This window comes from Hylobates moloch, unplaced genomic scaffold (assembly GCF_009828535.3).
Source record: "Hylobates moloch isolate HMO894 unplaced genomic scaffold, HMol_V3 SCAFFOLD_10, whole genome shotgun sequence".
NCBI classification, from domain to species: domain Eukaryota; kingdom Metazoa; phylum Chordata; class Mammalia; order Primates; family Hylobatidae; genus Hylobates; species Hylobates moloch.
In genome coordinates, this window is record NW_026652285.1 from 1,483,728 (window position 1) to 1,502,930 (window position 19,203).

General features: G+C 40.1%; 1 protein-coding gene across 8 annotated transcripts in view; it reads left to right on the forward strand.

The window, feature by feature from the left end:
* The window catches only part of TOM1L1 (target of myb1 like 1 membrane trafficking protein), a 62,799-nt gene that overhangs the window by 27,598 nt on the left and 15,998 nt on the right, over nt 1–19,203 (forward strand). For 7 of the 8 annotated variants that reach the window (XM_032162789.2, XM_058444664.1, XM_032162790.2 and 4 more), the window contains 4 exons: nt 2,912–3,045; nt 9,468–9,528; nt 9,941–10,058; nt 11,746–11,842. In XM_032162789.2, coding sequence (XP_032018680.2) covers nt 2,912–3,045; nt 9,468–9,528; nt 9,941–10,058; nt 11,746–11,842 — 410 coding nt within the window. Of the gene's footprint in view, nt 1–2,911; nt 3,046–9,467; nt 9,529–9,940; nt 10,059–11,745; nt 11,843–14,384; nt 14,530–19,203 lie in introns of all 8 variants that reach the window. The other variant, XR_009215056.1, reaches the window with a different exon arrangement.

Consider the following 19,203-nt stretch of genomic DNA (forward strand, 5'->3'; position numbering starts at 1 on the left):
GGGGAGAGTATTTACTCTGAGCAGATAGAGACATTGGGGTTTCTTGCACTTTGGGGAATACTGGGATGAAGAAAATATGTTATGGGCTGATAATAGGGATATTGCCATACAGAAAGTATTTCCAGAGACATTTTAAAGCAAACACATTTCTACCTGTTTTGGCTCTTTCAAGAGAGATATTCAAGCATTTTTGTGTTTCTTTTTATTGAGTTGCCCTCTCTTGGTCAATGTGGGATGACTGTAGTTGGAATTGAAAGTGCAGAGGAATCTCCTTCCTTAATTCCTGAGTGCTCTATGGAGGAGTAAGAGCCATCTGGATATCAGAAGAGGAAGCTCTTAATGAGCTCCTTTTTGTTTTGCTCCAAAGACTTTGGAATTGATTGTTAAATTCACTTTAACTTAGAAGCTTGCCTTTGCTTTTGTATGGTGTAAAAGGAGGCAATTCCAGGGTCTCCATGATGGACATATGCACCAGCAGCTGTTGCTCTGTATTTTGACTTGCTCCCCCTGGCTTCCCACATCCACAGCCCTGCAGTGCCTGCTATGGGGAACTCTGACCTATCCTTTTTGTCCATGGTGCTTGATCTCAGCTTGGCTTCCAGGTGGCTTGGCCCTTCTCTGAGACAGACGTCAATTGCAAAGATGAGAGTGGGCTGGCTTTTGAAGAGGTTTTTCACATTCTGGTTTGCAGACCTGTTGAGATGTGCTATTCCTTTCATGTTTCCATCCCATCTGTCTCTTGAAAGGGCAAAGGGAGTGTCTTCATGTGACTGAGGGCTATTGATGTTGGCTTCAAATTCATTTCAAATTAATTTCTACATTTTTGTCATAGGTATCAGCCATTGCATTCCCTTGATCTTGACATTGCTCTAGCAAGGCTGCCAGTGAGCAACAAGAAGACCAATTTCCGTACACTCTTTAAAGCAAGAACAAAGGAAAAGTTCTCATTCATTATGGGGGTTATATTAAATGCCATTCTTAATCCTTTGCTTTGTAGAAGATCAGATCCTGGATAATAGCTATTACAGGATTGTGTTCATTATCTAGTTGAGCTTCTAGTGACACCTTGGCAAGCACCCATAATTCATTTATTTACTACCGACTACCTCTGTATGCCAGACACTGTGGGGTTTCAATGTCACCATTACCAATTCTGACAACAACCTTACAAGATAGCTGTTCTCCTTGTATTATAGATGGAAAAAAAAACAAAAAACAAAACAACAACAACAAAAAAACCTCAGGCTAAATTTTAGCCACATTTCCCCAATTTCCATAGCAGGCATATATATGGGACATGCCTTTGGCATCTGAGTCCAAAGTTTTCTCTTTGCATTACACCAGGGGTATATAAAGGAGCCAAATCTAGCCTGCCACCTATATCTGTTTTATTAGAACATGGCCACACCCAGTCATTTATATGTTTTCCAGGGTTGCTTTTACACTACAGTGGCAGAGTTGAGCAGTTGCAGCAAAGACTAGATGGCCCACAAAGCAGAAAATGTTTACTCTCTGGAGCTTTAAGAACAACACTGTTGACCCCTACACTATACTGTTGCCGAAGATGGCCCTGTGGTTGGCAAATAGGATGGTTTTTCTGGCCGCACATTGCAAGTCTAAAATCAGAAAGTCTATCATCTGTCTAACTCACCTTTTTTTTTCTCTTTATGTCATGTTGTCTTTTAAATATTTTTTGTTATGATTTTGTAGAGGGTAGTGGCTTTTACCTCTGAGTCTAAATGCCAGTTAGTAATAGTTTGATTTATTTGTTTAGAGATTTCCTGTCAGCAGTCTCGTAATAGATTGTTTGAGATTCTGAATGGTTTCGTGAAGCATACGTACGTTTTTCAGCAGGTCTTTCTTTCTTGAGGGGAAAAAGCTGATGTGCTTGTGCGGTGTTTAAGGGAGTTCTGTTGCTTTCCTTTTGAGAGATGCAGCATCCCTGTGTTTTTGCTTGATGTTAATGTACTATTACACAGACAAACTTTAGCCAAGGTGGGATTGAGGAAATATTAATATCAGTTCTATGCATCTCGGGTTAATCAAAGGTGTGCCTGGAAAGAAAGTCAGTTGTAAGGCAGCAGTTCTTAAATATCAGTGTACATAAGAAACACTTTGGCGTGCTTGTTTTAAAAAAATGTAGATTTTCACACCCCCAGCTGAAGATTCTGGAGCAGTATGTCTGACGTAGATGGCTCTGATGCTTATGAGGAAAAAAAAAAAATGGGCTTGGGAGGTGGAGTCATGGTTTAATGCAATATTTCTAGGTAGTCCAAATAAGAGTATTCATGATTTGTTTGTTAATCCTGTTTTAGTTTGCCTCAAAATGTGATATAACTATCAACCTTAAATGTTTAAGTACAACATAACAGGAAATAAAATAATGCCACTGTAAATGTATTTTAACTACTTCTACTACCACTAATAATGCAATAACATTTTATGTTTATGCTTTATAGTTATAGAGTTCCTCATTACACACATCTCATTTGATTTTTATGTCAACCCTTGAGGTAGATGTGGCAAGGGGTATAATTTTCATATATCAATGAGAAAACTGAGATTTAAAAAACATGTGTTGTTTTTGTTTTTTTTTTTTCCCAACATGGCACAGCTAATAAGCACTACATTTAGAATTCCCATACAACACTTCTGGGTTTTAGTTCAGCATTATTTTCAATGTACCATATTATTCTTATGACAGCTATTTTGATTTTTAAAGGAAAATATCAGTTTATGACTCACTGCCTTCGAATAGGAAGGATAAGCTGTTTTTAGTTAAGTACTCTGGTAGTGCCCCCCAGGCGGCTTAATGTGGAGGTGACTGTAGGTATGTGCAGATTGGTGAGTCAGATGTCTTTATAGAATGTTCCAAGTGTGGAAGAAGAAATCTCTCTCCTTTCTTTGACAGAAACTCTATAAAACAGGTCGGGAGATGCAGGAGAGGATCATGGACCTGCTTGTAGTGGTGGAGAATGAAGATGTAACTGTTGAGCTAATTCAGGTGAATGAGGATTTGAATAATGCCATCCTTGGATATGAGAGGTGAGCAGATCATGTACCCTCTTTACCCCTCTTCCATTTCTACTTGCACCACCAATTACTCAGCGTTCTTATCAGAGTGCCTACAAGGGACCCCTCTTTCTAGATTCTCCATTCTCAATAGGAAAGGTATTGGCATGTGAGGTGGGACAGTTTTCCCTTGTGCAGCTCCTACTCAGTAAATGCCAGAGGTCTTTCTCCTAGTTAAAGTGACATTTCAGCCCAGCATGGTGGCTCCCAGCTATAATCTCAGCACTTTTGGAGGTTGAGGCAGGAGGATCACTTGAGCCCAGGACTTCCAGACCAGCCCTGACAACATTGTAAGACCCTGTCTCTACAAAAAATAAAAAATAAGGCTGGACACAGTGGCTCACACCTGTATTCCCAGCCCTTTGGGAGGCTAAGGCGGGCAGATCATTTGAGGTCATTAGTTCGAAACCAGCCTAACCAACATAGTGAAACCCCATCTCTACTAAAAATACAAAATAATTAGCTGGGCATGGTGGCGCATGCCTATAGTCCCAACTGCTCAGCAGGCTAAGGCAGGATAATTGCTTGAACCTGGGAGGTGGAGGCTGGGGTGAGCCGAGATCGCGCCACTGCACTTCAGCCTTGGCAACAGAGTGAGACTCTGTCTCAAAAAAATTAAAAAAATTAAAAAAATTTAAAAAATTAGCTGGGTGTGGTGGTCCTAGTAGGTGCTTATAGCCTAGCTACTAGAGAGGCTGAGGTGGGAGGATAGCTTGAGACCAGGAATTTGAGGCTGTGGTGAGCTATGATCGCACCACTGCACTCCAGCCTGGGTGATGGAGTGAAATCCCACCTCTAAAAGAAATAATAATAAAATAACATGTTAAGACACCCTTAGGGGCAGTGTTTCTGTTGAGAATTACTGGGAATCTCTACTTGCACAGTGACTGTATTTCTAATCAGCTGATAAAGAATGAGACCAGTCTGACATAAGGTAAAGAGGTGAACAGGCCTGGATTCAAATCTAGCTGATGATTTTGGATAAGTTGCATAACTTTTTTTAAGATTTAAGTTTTTTTCTTTTTTTTGATGTATTAAATAGGATAATAATACCTTTTTAGAGGGTTGGGCTCTTTTTTTGAGATTAAATGAGATAATACATACGAAAACACCTAGCAGAGTGCTAGCACACTGATGTCCATTAAATAGTAATTTCTTCTCTTCCTCTGCACCAGTGTCCCATTTAACCTTTAAATTTATTGAGTAGGTTTTTCTTCCCACTTATCATGAGTGAATTAAGAGAATCCATGAAATAAAGCCAGTAGTTATGGGCCAAGAATGGTGGTGCACACCTGTAATCCCAGCACTTTGGGAGGCTGAGGTGGGTGGATTACTTGAGCTCAGGAGGTTTGAGACCAGCCTGGGCAACATGGCAAAACCCCATCTCTACCAAAAAATTACAAAAATTAGCCAGGCATGGTGACACATGCCTTTAGTCCCAGCTACTTAGGAGGCGGAGGTGGGAGAATCTCTTGAGCCCAGGAGGCAGAGGTTGCAGTGATCCAAGATCGTGCCACTGCACTCCAGCCTGGATGACAGAGTGAGACCCTGTCTCGAAAAAGAGAAACATAAAAGCCAGTAGCTATGAAACGGTAGTTTCTTTCCTTCACTGTCTCATATTTACTGTCAGAGAAGGCCATCGACTGAAGATGTAAGCCTAGGAACCATGCTTTCTTTCTTTTTCTTTTTTCTTCGTTTTTTTTTTTTTTTTTTTTTTGAGATGGAGTGCTCAGGCTGGAGTGCAGTGGCATGATCTTGGCTCACTGCAACCTCCACCTTCTGGGTTCAGGCGATTCTCCTGCCTCAGCCTGTAGCAGGACGAGCCGCAGACAAAACTCCTCAGACACCCAGTTAAAGAAGGAAGGGGTTTATTCGGCTAGTGGCATTGGCAAGACTCCTGTATCTAGAGCCGAGCTCCCCGAGTGAGCAATTCCTGTCCCTTTTAAGGGCTCACAGCTCTAAGGGGGTGTGTGTGAGAGGGTCGTGACTGATTGAGCAAGCAGGGAGTAGGTGACTAGGGGCTGCCTGCACCAGTAATTAGATCAGAACAAAACAGGATAGAGATGTTCACGGTGATTTTCTATACAATGTCTGCAATCTATAGATAACATAACAGATTAGGTCAGGGGTCGATCTTTAACTTCCAGACCCAGGGTGTGGCGCTAGGCTGTCTGCTTGTGGATTTCATTTCTGACTTTTAGTTTTTACTTTTTCTTTCTTTGGAGGCAGAAATTGGGCATAAGACAATATGAGGGGTGGTCTCCTCCATTAAGCCTCCCAAGTAGCTGGGATTACAGGCAGACACCATCATGCCTGGCTAGTTTTTGTATTTTTAGTAGAAACGGGGTTTCACCATGTTGCCCAGGCTAGTCTTGAGCTCTTGACCTCAGGTGATCCACCCTCCTTGGCCTCCCAAAGTGCTGGGATTACAGGCGTGAGCCACTGTGCTTGGCCACCATGCTTTCTTTCTTAGCACTGAAGAAACTCACAATTGTTACTCTTGTTTTCTGTAGAACAAATTTTTATAAGCAAAAAAAAAATCCAAGGAAAACCACATTGTTTTCAGTAGAGTGCTGCCTTCTGGCTTTCATTTTGGAGAATTCTGTTGCAAACCATAAGACCACTGCCTAAAGGCTCCCTCCAAGGGGGACTTGTGTTTATTTGGTCTAGCTCTCAGGAGATTGGATCACTTCTGTGAATAGCTTGTTCTGACTGGACTTTGAACTGTGTGTACCAGAACAACTGAAACACTTACGTCCTAAGATTCAGAGAGAAACTCTTCCCTCTAGAAAAGATACTAGTCTCCTAGTTTTCTCTGGCTGCTGTCACGAATTACCACAAACTTAGTGCTTATCCTGTTTTATCCACTTTTGGATGCTCTAGAGGAGAATCCATCTTCCTACCTTTTGCAACAGCTAGAGGCTGCTCACTTTCCTTGGCTCATGGCCCCTTTTCTCCATCTTCAAAGCCAACGGTGTCTAGTTCAAGCCTGATTATATCATATCACTCTTACTTCCACTTCTGCCTCTCTCTTCCACCTTTAAGGACCTTTGTGACTACATTGGGTTCATCTGTACAGTCCCGGATAATCTCCCAATTAAGGGCAGCTTACTAATGTGAACCAAAAGTATCTGAGACAGGTCTCAATGAATTTAGAAAGTTAGTTTTGCCAAGGTTAAGGATGCACCTGTGGCACAGCCACAGGAGGTCCTGACAACCTGTGCCCAAGGTGGTGGGGGCACAGCTTGGTTTTTTGTTTTGTTTTGTTTTGTTTTTGAGACAGAGTCTTGCTCTGTCGCCACGCTGCAGTGCAGTGGCACGATCTCGGCTCACTGCAATCTCTGTCTCCCGGGTTCAAGTGATTCTCCTGCTTCAGCCTCCTGAGTAGCTGGGACGACAGGCGTACACTCCCATGCCCAGCTAATTTTTGTATTTTTAGTAGAGACGGGCTTTCACTATGTTGGTCAGGATGGTGTTGATCTCTTGACATCGTGATCTGCCCACCTCGGCCTCCCAAAGTGCTGGGATTACAGGCGTGAGGTATCGCACCGGGCCATCCACAGCTCGGTTTTATATATTTTCGGGAGGCATGAGACATCAATCAGTATGTGTAAGATGTACATTGGTTCCATCTAGAAAGGTGGGACAACTCAAAGCAGGGAAGGGGGCTTCCAGGTTATAAATAGGTAAGAGACAAATGGTTGCATTCTTTTGAGTCTGACCAGCCTTTCACGGAATACACAATTTACCTGTGAGAAGGGGCTAGAGGAATAGTCACTGACACCTTAGTCTGGCTCAGTGAATCTGCATTTCTACATAAGCAGTAGGGCAGAGGAAGCAATCGAGTTCTGTCCTTTGTCCTGTACCTATGAAGATAAGCTATCAATTTATATTGCTAGGGTGAGATTCAACAGAGCTGTTTTAGGGTAAAGATCTTGAGGCCCACAAGGAGTTTTCTCCTGGACAAATTGTGGGAGAGGTAGGTAGCTTTTTATCTTTGTAGCTATATTATTTAGGAATAAAATTTGCCTGACACAGTTCCTAGCTTGACTTTTCCCTTTGGCTTAGTGATTTTGGGGTCCTGAGATTTATTTTCCTTTTACACTAGCAAACTTCCTTCTTTTTTCAACGTTTAATTTCCCCTTGCCATGTAACCTAACATATTCACTGGTTGTGTTTACTAGGATGTGGGTACCTTTGTGAGGGTGGGCGTTACTGTATCTATCACAGTCCACTCTCTGGCCCCTAAAGATTCATATCCATCCCCTTGCAAAATACATTCACCCTATTCCAACATCCCCCAAAGTTTCTGCTCATTACATCCAGGGAATAGTTGTGCAAATAAAGAAAGTGAAATTTGTCACTCAGGGCTTGATCTAGGAAGGTTGTTCATACCCAGCACGTAACTGACTAGAATACAAGAAGCTAATGCTATTGTTAACTAGATGGATTTATTTTTTTTTCTTTTTTGAGATGGACTCTTGCTTTGCTGCCCAGGCTGGAGTACAGTGGCATGATCTCAGCTCACTGCAACTTCCGCCTCCCAGGTTCAAGCAATTCTTCTGTCTCAGCCTCCCTGGTAGCTGGAATTACAGACACACGCCACCACGCCCAGCTAATTTTTGTATTTTTAGTCGAGATGGGGTTTCACCATGTTGCCCAGGCTGGTCTCAAACTCCTGACCTCAAGTGATCCACCTGTCTCGGCCTCCCAAAGCGCTGGGATTACAGGCATGAGCCACGGTGCCCGGCTTAACTAGGTGGAATTTAAAACACATATTTTTGAAAAATCGTTCAACTGTGTGTGCAGATTCTGTCACGCGCATCCGTGTGAAGAGACCACCAAAGAGGCTTTGTGTGAGCAATAAAGCTGTTTATTTCACCTGGGTGCAGGCGGGCTGATTCTGAAAAATGAGTCAGCAAACGGAGTTAGGGGTGGGGCAGTTTTATAGGATTTGGGTAGGCAGTGAAAAATTATAGTCAAAGGGGGTTGTTCTCTGGAGGGCAGGGGCAGGGGTCACAAAGTGTTCAGTGGGGGAGCTTCTGAGCCAGGAGGAGGAATTTTACAAGGTAATGTCATCAGTTAAGGCAGGAATTGGGCATTTTCACTTCTTTTATGATTCTTCAGTTGGTTCAGGCCATCTGGATGTATACCTGCAGGCTTGGGCTCAGAGGCCTGATTCAGTATAAACTCTTACACTTTAAAGTGTTTAGGATCCTGAAGTCAAATCGTCATAACAGTAATACTATATGTTGCTAAAGCAAATCTCAGTTTGCAAAGCATTTCCACATTCATCCACCTGTGCTATCTAGTTTTGCCCCTGAAAATAACTTTCTGAGGAAATAGTTCAAATGTTATTCCCTCTTAGCAGCTGGGGGACCAAGGTTCAGGAAGTCATATCCTTAGTCACGTAGCTACAAGGTACTAACACTGACACTTGAACCTTGGACTTTTGCCTTCAACTTCTCTGGTCTTTTACGTTTATGTTCCTTTACTCTCAGTGGATGATGTAAAATTAAATCAGAGTTGTAAAAGGTCAATTTTTTGGTATGTGTTAAGTGTCTTATATAAATACACAGTGAAGGCCTGGCACGGTGGCTCACGCCTGTAATCCTAGCACTTTGGGAGGCCGAGGTGGGTGGGTCACCTGAGGTCGGGAGTTCGAAACCAACCTGACCAACATGGAGAAACCCTGTCTCTACTAAAAATATAAAAATTAGCTGGGCGTGGTGGCACACGTCTCTAATCCCAGCTACTTGGGGGGCTGAGGCAGGAGAATCGCTTGAACCCGGGAGGTGGAGGTTGTGGTGAGCCAAGATTGCACCTTTGTATGCCAGCCTGGGCAACAAGAGCGAAACTCCATCTCAAAAAAAAAAAAAAAAAACCACAGTGAAATAGTGAAAATACTTTAAATATATTTGAATATTTTGGAAAATTACTTATAATGGCAAAATAGAAAACAATCGCTAATAGTAAGATAGTTAAAAGGTATGATAGATTCATAAGGTAAAATATAGCCATTAAAAATTGTATTTCAGCTAGAAAAATTCTCACAGCATACTCAAATTAGGATACAGAATTATGTAAAGTATCATTTCAACTAAGCTTAAAAATAGATGCACTTATAGATGAAATACTGGAATAATGTTAATAGATTTAACAATTTCTGGGTGATGAGTTTTTTTTTTAAATACTTTTCTATTTTCTCACAGTTTTCTCTGAGAGTATGAATACTCTAAGCTGGAAAAAGGTTATTAAAAGTATTTTACTGATAATTGTGTGAGGATGAGGCTGACTGTCTTCATTCCTAAATATTTGTGTATTAATAATTGTTAGATTTTTATAGCATTTTCATTTATTTTTTAAAAACACATGCATTTTGATCATTTAAACAGGTTTACTAGAAACCAACAAAGGATTTTGGAGCAAAATAAGACCCAGAAGGAAGCCACCAATGTAAGTGATTAGAAATGTTTTAAAATAAACAATTGAACATTTTGCCAATTACAGTAAGAAGCAAGGCTTACCTAAAACAAGTCTTAAAAAGAGGGAGATATGCATTCATAATTTGGCGTGGTTTTAATGGTATAGATTACTTGCCTTAATAACTTAATGTTATTAAGTTAACGTTAATGTTAAACTGTTAATGTAATGTAATGTAAAGTTAATGTTATGAAGTTATTAATAAGAAGCAGGAACCTATGTAGGTGGTAAGATGAGATTCATGCTAATGTTGCCCGTTGAGTGGAGAATTCTTCCTTAAAATGCATCCAAATAGGATCCTCCCCTCTACAAAGGAGAAAGTATGGGGAGAAAGCTATGATAAACTACATGACACTTTTTTTTTTTTTTTTTGCTTTGTTTTCAGACTACCAGTGAGCCTTCTGCCCCATCTCAAGATCTCCTGGACCTAAGTCCCAGTCCCCGGATGCCTAGGGCCACTCTGGGAGAACTCAACACCATGAATAATCAACTTTCAGGCTTAAGTAAATAAACACTCAGGTCTTTTCAGACCAGCAGAAGAGCTTGATGTGAAACAGTTCTCCTTAATTATGTGATTAAATACCACCTAAGAAGGACTGAAGTCAGGTTGAATGTCAGAGCGCTATGTTAGGAGATGTGATTACTTCCTGGCAAATGGTTAAGTCAAACCCAGTATAGCAATGGGATGTATCTGGGCGAGGAGGTCCTTGAAACTCATCCTACTCACTTAGAATCTCATGGAATTCACCTGGCCTGCTTTGTAGAGGTTGTTCAGCCCATTGGCCAATACTTAAAGTCTACTGTGAACCTACATGCTATTATCATTGGGTTTTTCTGCTATACCTCAGCATCAGGTAAGGGAGTATCTCTGATGCAAGCGGAGAAATTCAGGGATTACAAGGTATGAACTAAGTGGTTGTGAAATGTAGAAGGAAAAACACAGGCTTTAAAGTCAGAGAAGTCCAAGTTGAAATGCCAGTTCTGCCAACTCTCAGCCACCTAACTTTTGAGAGTCTCACTTTATAAAATGGGAACAATGATTGCCTTAAAGGGTAGTTGTCAAGGTTAACAAACTAATGTTTATAAAATGCATTGTAAGCTTTGCTACAATGCATTTTATAAACATTTATAAAAGAGTTACCTATCTTACCTAACTTGTTATCTTCCGCTGTCCTTATTCCCAACAAGGGTTTGGTAAATTACAAAATAAGGATGATGAAAAATGCTGAAATCCAGTTTTGTCAAATTAAAAGCAGTTTGTTTTTCTCATATGTCATCTGCTGTTTCCGGAGTAAAAATATTCAGTATCACTGAATTTCTGGTTTTCTTAGAACTTAGTTCTAAAATGTTGGCTACTTCTTTATGTAGGCCAGTGGGATGTGTAGAGTCAGTTACATTGGAGAGTTTTCCTGAGTTTTTAATTGAGAATTTTCAGAGGGGGAAGTAATTATTCCCTTTGGGGTATCTCACTTAAGATTATGGCCTGGAGGCCAGGCACAGTGGCTCACACCTGTAATCCCAGCACTTTGGGAGGCCGAGTCAGGTGGATCACCTGAGGTCAGGAGTTCGAGACCAGCCTGGCCAACATGGCAAAACTCTGTCTCTACTAAAAATACAAAAATTAGCCGGGAGTGGTAGTGGCTGCCTATAATCCCAGCTACTCAGGAGGCTGAGGCAGAAGAATCACTTGAACTCAGGAGGCGGAGGTTGTGGTGAGCCGAGATTGTGCCACTGCACTCCAGTCTGGGTGACAAAGTGAGATTCCATCTAAAAAAAAAAAAAAAAAAAAAAAAAAAAAAAAGATTATAGACTGGAGCTTGAGGTGAAGGTAGAGCTCAGTATGTACTGTAACTTTTTACTTTTGTGCTAGGCAGAACAAGATGTAAAATCCTTTCCATTCTGGATCAGCTTGGGATTTTAGAAAATCCAATACAATAATATTTGTTACCCTTCTCGTGGCAGGGAAATTCTTTCTCTCTCTACCTACCATAAATGATGCTTTTTAATTTCTCTTAGAGCTAGGAAATCTCATGATTTTAGGGTGACAGAAATATCTAAATTAATCTCTTTTATTTGGTGGGATTTTCTTTTTTTTTCTTTTTCTTTTTTCTTTTTTTTGTTTTTACTGTAGAAAATCCAGCATAACTGACAAAATGTTTTAAAGCCAAACAAGTCCATTTTGTGTTTTAGATTTCAGCCATCCAAGTTCTGATGTAACAAACAACTTAAAACCCAGTCTCCATCCACAGATGGACTTGCTAGCCTTGGAGAATACAGAGATACCCCCGTAAGTATGTCAGTAATACTGCAGAACTAATACCATGACATTTCGATTCCTTACAATTAAGAAAACCTGATGGCTGGGCGCAGTGACTTACATCTATAATCCTAGCACTTTGGGAGGCCAAGGCACATGGATCACTTGAGCCCAGGAGTTTAAGACCAGCCTGGGCAACATGGCAAAACCTCATCTCTAGTAAAAATACAAAAATTAGTTGGGCATGGTGGCATATGCCTATAATTCCAATTACTTGAGAGGCTGAGGCATGAGAATCACTTGAACCTGGGAGGTAGAGGTTGCAGTGCAATGCAGGTTGTGCCACTGCACTCCAGCCTGGGTGACAGAGCAAGACCCTGTCTCAAAAAAAAAAAAAAAGAAAAAGAAGAAAAGAAAACATGATAAAATAGCAAAAAATAGAGACTTAAGAATCAGACAGTCCTGAGTTAGAATCTCAGCACCACTTCCTGCTAGCCATATAACCTAGATGAGCTGTTTAGCCACTGTAAATGTTCATTTTTCTTCTAAGAATATTTTCTAGGATTCTTACAAAGATTCAGTGAGATGCTATATGCAAAACTCCTAATATAGCACTTGGTACATAATAAGCCTTCAATAAATTGTCTCCGTTTATTTTTAGTAGTAACAGGAGATGGGGGAGAACAGGGGAAATACAGCAGGCAGAAGAGCAATGAGGTTCAAAATTAAGAGTAATGGCCCCATCAGTTACAGGGCAGTTGCTGTGTGGCAGGCACTCAGTTAAGCTATTTTTGTTTATTTCATCTAATCTTCACTAAAGTACTTAGGTCAGTGATGTTAGGTCAGGGTCTTGCTCTGTCACTCAGGCTGGAGTACAGTAGCACCATTATAACTCACTGCAGCCTCAAACTCCTGGGCCCAAGGGATACTCCCACCTCAACCTCTTAACAGCTGGGACTACAGGTGTGCGCCACCATCCTGGGCTAATCTAATTTTTAAAATTTTTTGTAGAGATGGGGTCTCGCTTTGTTGCCCAAGCTGGTCTTGAACTCCAGGCCTCAGGTGATCCTCCTGCCTTGGCCTCCTAAAGTAAGCCACTGCACCAGCCTGTTACCGTTATTCCCATCATACAGGAAAAGAGACTGAGATTTCTTGGTCATTTCTCTATTGAAGGAACTAGAACTTGCCCAAATTTGTATAGCCAGTAGGTAGCAAGTCTGATGGACTGATAGTCCAATATTAAAATTGGACTAATAAAACCTGATGGAGTAGCTGGAACCTCCTGAGTAGCTGGAATTATAGGCGTATGCCCCAATGCCCAACTAATTTTTGTGTTTTTAGTAGAGGTGAGGTTTCGCCATGTTGCCCAGGCTGGTCTCAAATACCTGGGCTCAGGTGATCCACGTGCCTCGGCCTCCCAAAGTGCTAGGATTGCAAGATGTGAGCCACTGCGCCCAGCCATCAGGTTTTCTGATAGTCCAATATTAAAAAGAAATATTAATGACCTATAAACATAGGCAATGATGTTCAACTTTACTTATAAAGAAATGTAAATTAAGTCTAATAACCAATTGTTTTCTACTTCTCAGGTTGGCAAAAGTCCCAATATTTCATAACATACTTTGTTGGCTATGGAAAGACAGTTACTATGACAAAATTATGTAACTCTTATAGGGGCAAGTGGCAATATCTATTACAATTATAAATGCATTTATTTCTTTGAAATCTGCAATCTTATCTGTAGAAATTTATACCACACTTATACACAGTTAGGTGTTTACAAGATTATTCTTTACAACATTTTGGGCAATAGCAAGTAATTGGAAACAACTCAAATATCCATCAGTTGGGGACTGGTTAAATAAACATCTGTACAACATATTACTGTATAGCTGGGGGATAAAAGTAATAATAACCAATATATTTATTGCTAAGTAGGAAAAAAAAGGTGCTAAGTAGTGTGTGTGTAATATATTGCATTTCTGTAAGGAAGTTGGAAATAAGAATATTAATATTTGCCTCTATTCACATAAAGAAACAAGAATGATACAGGAAGGAAAAAACTGAAAAAGAGGGAAAGAGTGGTTACGTAAGTTCCAGAAGAGGCAGAATAGAACAAATAGCAGTTGAATTTGCCTTATGCCAATGTCAATAGCTTTTTTTCCTTTTAAGTGTATATATTTTAGATAATAGGCAATACATTTTCATTATTCAGATATCGAAACAATATAAAAAGTTGTATAAGACAATTCTTGTTCTCATTCCCTCTTCATCCTCCCTCTCTCCTTTTCCCTAGTGTCATGCTCTACTCCCACGCAGATAATCACTTTGTTAGGTTCTGATTTATCCTTCCATAGTGTCTTTAGGCAAATATGAATATGAATTTCTTTCTCCATTATTCAATAAAATGCAGCATACTATCACTCTGTTCTGAACCTTGCTTTTGTTTTTCACTTAACATATTTTGGCCGTGTGTTTGTATCAGTGGATTTAGATTTTTTAAAAAGTTGCCTAGTGTTTTGTTTAAATACTTGTGTACCCAATCACTGAATTACTTTTCTATATTTAAAAGGGGGAGGGGCAGAGGGAGGCAAATGAGAAAGAAGAATCAAACTGGGAAGAAAAAAGAGCAAAACGTAAGGGAAGAAGAGAAGAAAGGATTCATGTGTTGGGAAATGATTAAGTGTCAATGGCTCTCTCATGAACCACTGAGTTAGGTCAGTATCTTTGGTTGGCTACCTCTTGTCTTGGCTACATACAATACAAGTAAATGGTGAAATGTAGGCAGACTGAAGTTGCTTGGTAAATAATGTGGTTTAAAGTAGCTGATTCTGTTTGCGTTATCTTGCTAATCTTGTTGGGTAATGTGAGAAAGAATAATACAGATGAAATCCCATTACAACAAGTGTCTATAAAATTCATTAAAAGTCAAATTTCAGCTAATAGCTGCCTGTTTTAATCTGTAACCTTCTTGGATCTAATAATTCAGTATGCATAAAAATCACTTGGGTGACTGTCAAAAAGTCAAATTGCTGGTCCCCAGAAACTCTGATTCAGCAGCAAGAATCTTTAACATGCATTCCAGGGGGATCATAATGCAGTGGTTTTCCTATCATACATTGAGAAACCCTATGATGGACATCTATACCAAGATTCGAGGATGTGTACCTGGTTTAAATCATATGCCTAAGATCACTTGTGAGAGGCAAAATCAGCCATTAAAATGTCTTACAATGTTGAGATTTTTTCCATCCCTTTGTGTTTGCAGTTTAATTTATTCACCATCACAGAAAAAGTGGGTGATGCAGTTTTTCATAACAGAAAGAATCCTTAAAAAACAATAACGAAGAAGACAGGATAAAAAATAGGTCTTTTTTTTTTGAGACAGAGTCTTGCTTTGTCGCCCAGACTGGAAGTGCTGTTCAATTTTGGCCAACTGCAACCTCCACCTCCCAGGCGATTCTCCTGCCTCAGCCTCCCAAGTAGCTGGAATTACAGGCACCCACCACCACACCTGGCTAATTTTTTTTTTTATTTTATTTTTAGTAGAGACCTGGTTTCACCATGTTGGCCAGGCTGGTCTCAAACTCCTGACCTAAGGTGATCTGCCCACATCGGCTTCCTGAAGTGCTGGGATTACAGGCATGAGCCACTGTGCCCGGCCCATAGGCCATATTTATGGCCCACTTACTAACAGGCAACAAGCTAAGAAGTGTAGGAATGCTTACTAATTACTTAACAAACCTATGAGGTACGTGCCACCATCATTTTCATTTCAAACACGAGGAAACCAAGGCTGAGGAAAATTAACTTGCCAGTGGTTGCCCAGCTAGTACTGAGACAGGATTCAAATTTAAATGGGATTCAAAATCAAATTCTGATTTCAGTAACTTCCCTCTTTTTGTTGTTAGTTTTGTACTTTAATTATATTTCTAAAATTTTCATATACTAAAATTGACCTTTTTTTTTTGGTTTGGTGTACAGTTTATTTTAACATACATATAGATTCAAGTAACTACCACCACAGTCAGGATACAGAATAGTTCCATCACTCAACAAAACTCCCATGTGTTATTCCTTTATAGTCACACCTTTGCACCCGGACCGTCAATCCCCAGCAACCAGGAATTTATTCTCTATTGCTATAGTTTGTCTTTGAGAATGTCATCCAAGTAGAATTATACAATATGTAATCTTTCTAGAAGAGATTGTATTAAGTTGGTATTTGCTTTATGTGTTTTGAAGCTCATGCATTCAGCTATGTTGGATCTTACTGGTTGATTGAGTCTTTTATCATTATGTCATGTCCTTCTTTGTCCCTCATAATTTTCTTTGTCCTGATGTTGATTTTGATAGTAATATAGCCACTCTAGCTTTCTTTTGTTTAGTGGTTGCCTGGTATATTTTCTTCTGCATTTTACTTGTAACTTAACTGTATTGAAAGATTAGAAGTCTCTTAGAAATAGCCTATAGTTGGTTCATGCATTTTTATGTATTCTCACAATTTCTTTTAATTGATATGTTAGGCAATTTACATTTAATTGTATGTAGAGTTTAGGTCTACCATTATATAGTTTTCTATGTGTTCCTTTTTTTCTGTTTCCTTTTTCCTGCTTTCTTTTGGATTATTAGAATATTTTTAATGCTCCATTTTAGTTTATTGTGATTTTGACTGTATCTTTGTATAATGGGGTGTGTGTGTGTGTGTGTGTGTGTGTGTGTGTGTGTGTGTGTGTGTGTGAAATAAAGTTGCTTGGTAAATAATGTGGTTTAAAGTAGCTGATTCTGTTCCTGTTATTTTGCTAATTTTGTTAGCAAAATATATATATGTATACATGTACACACACACTCACATATACATAAAGACAGTTTGCTTTAGTGATTGCAATATACTTATTTTTCAGTCTACTTAAAATCAGTGCTTTACTACTTGAAAGTAAAAACCTGGGCCAGGCATGGCGGCTCACGCCTGTAATCCCAGCATTTTGGGAGGCTGAGGCGGGCAGATCATGAGGTCAGGAAATCGAGACCATCCTAGCTAATACAGTGAAACCCTGTCTCTACTAAAAATACAAAAAATTAGCCAGATGTGATGGCGGGCGCCTGTAATCCCAGCTACTCAGAGACTGAGGCAGGGGAATCACTTGAACCCGGGAGGCAGAGGTTGCAGTGAGCCAAGATTACAGCCACTGCACTCCAGCCTGAGTGACAGAAGGAGACTCTGTCTCAAAAATAAATAAATTAAATAAATGGAAGTAAAAACCTTATCATCATATGGATTCCCCTTTTCTATAATAGTTGTCTTCTATATTACTTCTCTATACATTGAAAAGAAACCACTAACAGATGATGTAATTTTTGCTTACAACCCTGAGATATATTATAAAGAATTCAAGAAGTGGCCGGGCGCAGTGGCTCATGCCTGTAATCCCAACACTTTGGGAGGACGAGGTGGGTGGATCACTTGAGGCCAGGAGTTTGAGAGCAGCCTGGCCAACATGGTGAAACCCTGTCTCTACCAAAAAAATAGAAAAAATTAGCCGGGTGTGGTGGTGTGCATCTGTAATCCCAGCTACTCGGGAGGCTGAGGCATGAGAATTGACTGAACCTGGGAGGCGGAGGCTGCAGTGAGCCAAGATCGTGCCACTGCACTCCAGTGACAGAGCAAGACTCTATTTCAAAAAAAAAAAAAAAAAAAAAATTCAAGAAGAGAAAAACAGTCTATTATATTTACCCAATGTTTACAATTTCTCTTACTATTCTCTTCTGGTATAATTTCCCTTCTCTCTGAAGAATTTTCTTTATCAGTTCTTTTAAAGCAGGTCTATTGGCAGTGAAGTCTCTTAGTTTTACTTCATGTGAGAATGCCTCTATTTTGTCTGTTCCTGAAGGATATTATCAGTGAATACAGAATATGGGGCTCACAGTTCTATTCTTTCAGCAGTTTTAAAAAGCTGTGCCACTCTTTTCTAGCCTAAATGGTTTCTAGTGAAAAATCTACATTCATCTGAGTTGCAGTTATTCTATAGATAATGTATTGTGGTTCTGTCTGCTTTAAATAATTTTTCTTTTTATCTAATTTTGAACAGTTTGATTACAATATGTGGGGTATGGATTTCTTTTGTTTCTTTCTCTTGGGGGTTGGCTGAATGTATTAGTTTCCTGGGGCTGTAATAACAAATGGCTGCAAACTGGGTGGTTTAAAACCACAGAAATTTATTCTCTCACAGTTGTGGAGGCAAGAAGTCTGAAATTCAGCAGAGTCACACTCCCTCCACAACTATTATGGGGAAATCTGTTCCCTGCCTCTTCCAGATTCCGATGACTTGTGGGTACTCCTTGGATTTCTTAGCTTTTGGTCATGTCACTCCAATTTTTTTTTTTTTTTTTTTTTTTTTTTTTGAGATGGAGTCTCGCTCTTTTGCCCAGGCCAGACTGCAGTGGTGCAATCTCGGCTCACTGCAAGCTCCGCCTCCCGGGTTCACCCATTCTCCTGCCTCAGCCTCCCTAGTAGCTGGGACTACAGGCGCCTGCCACCGCACCTGGCTAATTTTTTGTATTTTTAGTAGAGATGGGGTTTCACCGTGTTAGCCAGGATGGTCTCGATCTCCTGACCTTGTAATCCACCTGCCTCGGCCTTCCAAAGTGCTGGGATTACAGGCGTGAGCCACCGCGCCCGGCCGTCACTCCAATTCTTGCCTGTACCTTCACCTGGCTTTTTCCTGTATGTGTCCCAAATCTCCCTCTGCCTTTCTAAGGTGATTTGTCATTGGATTTATGGCCCACCCAGATAATACAGGATGGTATCCTCATCTTAAGATCCTTAGTTACGTTTGCAAAGACCATTTTCCCAATTAAGATAACATTCACATGTTCTGAGAATTAGGACATGAGCATAGCTTTTGGGGGGCCACCATTTAACCCACTAATGGAACTTCTTGAATGTGGTTTGTGGCTTTATGTCTTTCACCAAACTTGTGATGTTTTTAGTCTTTCTTTTTTCAGAACTACAGTCTTTCTGCTCTCCTGCTAGAACCCTGATGACACAAATTTTGACCTGTGCCATTGTCTCAGAGGTGTTTGGGGTCCTGTTTGTTTCTTTGTTTTACTCTTTGCTTCTGTTTTGACTGGATACTTTCTGTGATTTATGTTCAAGTTCACCGCCTGTTTCCTCTGTCATTTCCATTTTGCTATTGAGCTCGATCTGTTTTTTTTTTTTAATTCAGTTATTGTAGTTTTTAGTTCTGAAATTTCATTTTGGTTCTTTATATCTTGTGTTTTTGCTGAGACTTTCTATTTTTCAGTTTTTCTTTTTTTAAAAGATTGTTTGCAGTTCTTTGGAGCATGTGTACAATAGCTGCCTTAAACATCTCTGAGATAATTTCAACATC